The following is a 6,000-nucleotide window of genomic DNA, read 5'->3' as shown; positions in this document are numbered from 1 at the left end:
ACTGCAAAAGAAACCCAGAATAAGACTTGCTGAATGAAGACTGAACAGGAAATGTTTTACTGCCTTAACCAAAAAAAAAAAAAAAAAAAAAAAGACATACACCTTCAGCATTTCTTTTCCAAATTTACTTGACAGAGGATAAAATATTGCTTTATTCTGACTCAACATACAACAGCACTGTGTGATCGATTGTGCTATTTTGGGAAGTCTTGAGACTTGTGAACTGGAAAGTCTGGGGCACGTTAATAAATTTTACAATTAATTTGCTGCAAAGGAATATTAAATACATTCTGTATATATTATAATTTTTTTTTAAATAAATCTTCTGACATTAACCAGGGAAGGCTATTTCGCAATTATTTATGATAGTTAATTTTCATTTTCTCCATCAAGAGGCAGAATTTTAATACTAACAAGAACAGCAACGTGTGTGTCACTGAACCCAACTCAATGCATTATTGGGATTTTGTGTTTAGAATTTACAGGGGGAAGAGGGACTCAAAAGAAAGCAGATGCAAAAAATGCTGATAATGTGACTGGGTTGCAGCAAGCAGGAAATGACATTTCTTCTCTAAGGCCTTGATCCCCTGCAGAGTGATTTGGTGGAAACCATCTGCTCCTCTATAGCCTTGTTAGAATTGGATCTCTGCATGCTTGAGGGGCTGCCCATACTGAACTATCTGCAGGGTTGAAGCCTTATAGTTCACAAGCCTAAGCCATGATTAATTAAAATGACAGAAGAACTGAAAGTGGACACAGATTAGGGCAGTGTGGACACTTATTGGCTGGATTTGATCATACTGGATCTCCCTGACTCTTCTCTGAGCAACTCATAATAACAACAAAAACCAAAAAAAAAAAAAAAAAAGGAAAAAAAAAATACACACACACTCAGAAATGCTCTTTGAGAGCTTACAAATGCCTTAAAAGTGTAACAGTTTAGAAATGTTGAGGGGTTGGTAATGAACAATGAAGTCTAAGTTCCCAGTCAAAAAACCCCAAACCAAAATCCCAAACTAAATCTGCAGTAATACACACTTTTGCACTTTCTCTTCTTTGTCCTCACTACCCACCAAGGCAGCTCTGTTAGGCAAATCTCAGAAGATGGAGCAGCTGTGGGCTCCTGACCACTGCCTCTCTACAGACTTCATCCCTACTCCACATCTGGCCAAACCCAAAGCTCCAAATATTTCCCTTTCTTGGGCTGACTGACACATTAAAGATGGAATGTTAAGCATCTGACACAATTTAGGGATTCATTGTAATTTCCCCAGTAGTTACCAGAACTCAGAAGTAGATGTCTGTGTCCAATTCCATGATATGAACCTGGAATCAAGAGGAGAGGGGACCAGGTCTGTGCCAGAGTGATGGGACTCAGTCCCCAGGGTCTGAATCCCTGGCTAGCAGCTCACTGCAGCACTGTCCTGAAACCAGACAAGATTCTTACAATGCTCTTGGCCTTTACTGAAAGAAAAGATGCACAGCCTAAGCCTCCAGACAACTGAATGGGACCATGGTGAAATGTGCTGTAACTGAAACTGTATGTGGAATCCCACCTAGAAAGCACCTGATGTACGCCTCATCCCTCCTGGAACTTTTCCCTTAAAAAAATATTTTGTTAAAAAACACTATGATATGAGGGCGATCGACTATTTGGTTTCTTCTAAGTAGATGCTCTTAAATTAATGCATATAAATAATTTGTATTTAATCTCCTCCCTTCCTGCTTAGCAAAGCATCAAACTCACAGATCTTGTTTTTCCCCCCACCCCCCGGCAGCCCCCACACAAAGTCACTTGGTCAATACCGAGTCTCTTGGCGTTTCACTTTTTAAGACAAATTGTGCCTCTTGCTCTGCCTTAGTCAGGGGGCTCATGGGCAGGAAAGCTGTGTTCTCACTCACACTGCCCTCCCCTTCCACACCCGACAGGTCGTAGTCTTCCGCCCTCCTCGCGTCCGTCAGGATCCGAATCTGCTCCTGCACAGTTTCTAGCAAGATTTTCACTTCGTGTTGTTCTGCTATAAGACAATTACTGACTGGGGAACTCACGTTGACAAGTTCAGCTGAATAGGAGTTTTTGCACCATTTGATGCCTGTTACTTCAGAAACGTTTTGCATTTGCATGCAGGCTTCGTCCAAGCCCACAGACGGGATGATGGGAACGGAGTTGGCCCTTGAAGATGAATAGCTGACCAAGTCCTTCTGATCCACATTATTAAAATAAGGGGTTGTTGTCTCTCTTGAAGGCAGTTGCATATTTAGAGAAGTGTTCTGAGGAGTTTTTAAACCACCAGATGAATACCTGGAAAAAAAGCAGAAAGAGGGTTTTGTTGTACATTGAACACTCAAGAGGCAACGGGTAATGGGAACAGTGTGAAAGTCAGTGAAAAGATAGATGTCATTTTTCTCTCACACTAGGAGCAAACTGGTAATAGTGTGGCCCTGAGGAAAACAGCAGACTCGGGAGACCTGGTTTGGATTCTTAGATCTGCCATAGGAAAACCACTATTTTTCCCTTGACCACATTTTGCCCACCAGTATATGAGAATAATGACAATTTCTTTTCAAAAGCTTTCAGGAATTATACTATATTACAATTAATTTTGTAAATTTGAAATTCTGTTCCTGCACCCTACACCACTTTTTTCAGCACCAGAACTCTAGATGTCAAATGGGTATTTTAGGAAAACACTTAAAAAAGGTGCAGAAAAAAAAAAAGAGAACCTTAATCAAAATATGGCTGTGTAGTCTTTATTTACATAGAATAGCTGTCTGCAAACAAGAGCAGCACCTAAGTGCAATGTGTCTCTGAAAAACATATCTTTTATCAGTCACACATACTCCTAATGTTGGCCTGATTTCTTTTTTTAAATCTCATCTGGAAATAGAGCTAATACATTGGGCTTGAGTGTTTTGAAAAACATCCTCTGTCCTCCATTAAATCCTATATATCATAGGATCATTTTATTTACTGTGAGTCAACTTTGGTGAATTTTTATCAACATTTTCATTTTGTTTCAAAGCCAAAGTTATTACACTGATCAGAAAGTGTCTTTGCTTACAGGCAATACTTAAAAAAACAGAAATGGAAGGTATACTAAAAATTAAATAAAGGAAACAATGACTGAATAAAAAGATATTTCCTATCAAAAAGAGTAGTTTTAGAAATCTGGTGCTCTCAGAGCTACTGTATCTACTAGTCATGATTGCCAAGGACCATAGACATCACCTCAGTATTGGAACATATTTATAGTCAGATTTGTGATCATATCACTATTTAATAAGGCAAGGTAATGGTAAAGTCTTAATATGTCTTATCCATGGATGAGGAAAGCAACTTTTAGATGTGGTGTGGAAGTAGGTGCTCTGAGGTCTGACTTGAAGGCTGTTTTCCTGAAAGCTGCTTAAGCCTGCTGGACTTCCCTAGCTTTCTGCTCACACGTGCCCCACTGCTTTTGGCATTAGCAGAAAGAGAACTAAAGAAAAGAAGGTGAAAAGCATGAAACAGCCACAGTGCAGGATTAGTGTATAATGCTAATTAACTGCAAACACTTCCTTTGGCCCCGTCCTCCTGGTGAGCTGTCAGACAGGAGGTAGAGGAGGAGACGTCTTTAGGCTCCTTTCCAGCAGAGTGCTGCTGACTTGTAATTAACTTGTCAGCAGTGGCCTGGTGTTTGTGCAACTGCTTGACACATCAACCTCTACAGGAACACACATGCAGCTCTTCACAGCTCCTATATGAAAATCCTGCAGGTAGCCCCAAAGGACCCAAAACCACAGCTGGGAGCTCTGTGATAAGGAGGAGGTGGTGTGACCTTTGCTGCTTCCTGATGGAAAGAGATACTGCTTTGGGAAGCAGGACCCAGGGGAATGACATAACAAGAAGCCTTTTTTGGATACGTGCTGGAGTTTTTTGTACATGCTATACAGGTGCAATGTTTTATGCCTGAGCCAACTTTTGGTTAATTACATTTGGACTATGCTCAGACACACGTGTGGCCACTTAGGGAGGGGGCTGCCTTAGATCAGTTTTCAAGACTCAGTATAAATGAAATCCTGATTAGGGATATTGTTCCTGAAGGGAGGAAAATTAAAAAAAAAAAAAAACCAAAAAACAAAACAGTGCAGACCTTTGGGTTGTGCCCATTCTTGTTTCCTTTGCTTATTACATAATTGTTCAAACGACTATAGCTGGAGAGATCGCATCAGTTGCATTATCCCCTTTTTTGGTAATTCAGGCCCTAAATATATTCTGGGTTGCACCCTGAAAACAAAGGGAGTGAATGTTTTTAATGAATTTCACATGCAATGGATGCATAATATGGATGATATATAAGCAAAAACAAGAAAAGACTGAATTAAAATGGGTCTGGTGAGAAAACAGTAACATTTGCCAATTTTATAATAGAGACTCAGTTATTCTTGGTATTGTGAAAACTAATTGGCTTCAACAATAATGCCTAATGCAATGCCTGGCCTCTTGCCACAGTAGTTTTTGAAATACAGATAAATACACCCATTTTATGCCTGAATTACAAGTTTCTGCCCTGTGCTTCAAGGGCTTCCATAGGAGGGTCCAGGATGAATCATAGCACATACACTGTGTGCAACAGACAGGTAAAAAACTAGTAGGGATATTACATCTGAACTGTCTGAGACACAGCTTTTGGTTAATTACAAACTGATCCATGCTTCTGCTTGTGACACCAGACTGCTGCTGTTTTCAACAGACTGAGACTTAGACCTACAATTGCAGAATCTTAATTACATTTGCCTATAATTAACTTTTCTACAACTGTAGCATCTCCTATGAAAGAGGATAATATTTTATCTGAAAAATTACTTTGAACAAATTCATTCACGTGCATGTATTTCAAAGTGGAGTTCACTCCACCCTCTTCCTTAAACCAAGCAAAAAATGAAACTCATACATAATTATGCAACAATGATTATTTTATACAGTGCTTAAGAATTTAAATTAAAGAATAAAACTGACAGAGGTGTAATAATTTCACTGCCCCCTTAAAACAGATATGAAAAGAAGACAGAAGGGATGGAAACTTAAAGTATTTTTTATTTAACACAGTGCTAATAGCTTTGCTATAAGCCCCTCTGCTGTAGGTGTTCAGTATATAAGCCTGATGACCAAGTCCATGAAGATGAATGGGGATCATTACAGTGGCATTACCAGGCTTTGCTTCAGCCTCATAAGTACAGATACCTAAATATGCACACCCCCTTTTCTACCTGTAGATATGACACATTAGGTCTTATAGACTTAAACATATTTATATCTGGGTATATATGTCCAAAAAAGATATATATAGTAAGAAAGCTATGAAGTAGTTGCCATCACAGAAATGTGGTGGGATGGATGGACTGGAGTGCTGCCATGGGTGGCTACAGGCTCTTCAGAAGGGACAGACAAGATAGGAGAGGTGGAAGGAAGGATCTATATGTTAGAGAGTCTCTTGACTCTGTAGTATTGAGGTCTGGGACAATAATGTTGAGTGCCTGTGGGTCAAAATCAGGGGGAAGGCCAAAAAGGCTGATATCCTGGTGGGAGTCTGTTTTAGACCACCCAACCAGGATGATGAGAGGGATGAATTGTTCTACAAGCAGCTGGCAGATGCCTCCAAATCCCCAACCCTTGCTCTCGTGGGTGACTTTAACCTGCCAGATGTCTGCTGGGAACTCCACAAAGCAGAGAGAAGGCAGTCTAGGAGATTCCTGGAATGTATAGAGGATAATTTCCTGCTCCAGCTGGTAAATGAGCCCACGAGGGATGAGTCCCCACTAGACCGTCTGTTCACATTTGAACTTAATCTTGCCACTTCCACTGAGGATAACAAAAAGTCTTTCTATGGATACATCAACAGCAAAAGAAGGGGCAGGGAAAACCTCCATTCTTTGTTGGACATGGGGGCCAATACAGTTACCAAAGATGAGGAAAAGGCTGAGGTATTTAATACTTTCTTTACCTCAGTTTTCAACAATAAG

The 6,000-nt window shown here is 40.1% G+C and overlaps 1 protein-coding gene across 1 annotated transcript in view; it reads right to left on the bottom strand.

The window, feature by feature from the left end:
• Nucleotides 1-1,791: 1,791 nt before the first annotated feature.
• Nucleotides 1,792-6,000, bottom strand: part of NRG3 (neuregulin 3) — a 347,967-nt gene continuing 343,758 nt past the window's right edge. The window contains exon 10 of the mRNA XM_030453174.1: nucleotides 1,792-2,302. Within this exon, the coding sequence (XP_030309034.1) occupies nucleotides 1,792-2,302 (511 nt within the window). The remainder of the gene's footprint in view (nucleotides 2,303-6,000) is intronic.

This window comes from Calypte anna, chromosome 6 (genome assembly GCF_003957555.1).
Source record: "Calypte anna isolate BGI_N300 chromosome 6, bCalAnn1_v1.p, whole genome shotgun sequence".
In the NCBI taxonomy this organism is placed as follows: Eukaryota; Metazoa; Chordata; class Aves; order Apodiformes; family Trochilidae; genus Calypte; species Calypte anna.
This window is presented reverse-complemented; position numbering and strand designations above follow the sequence as displayed.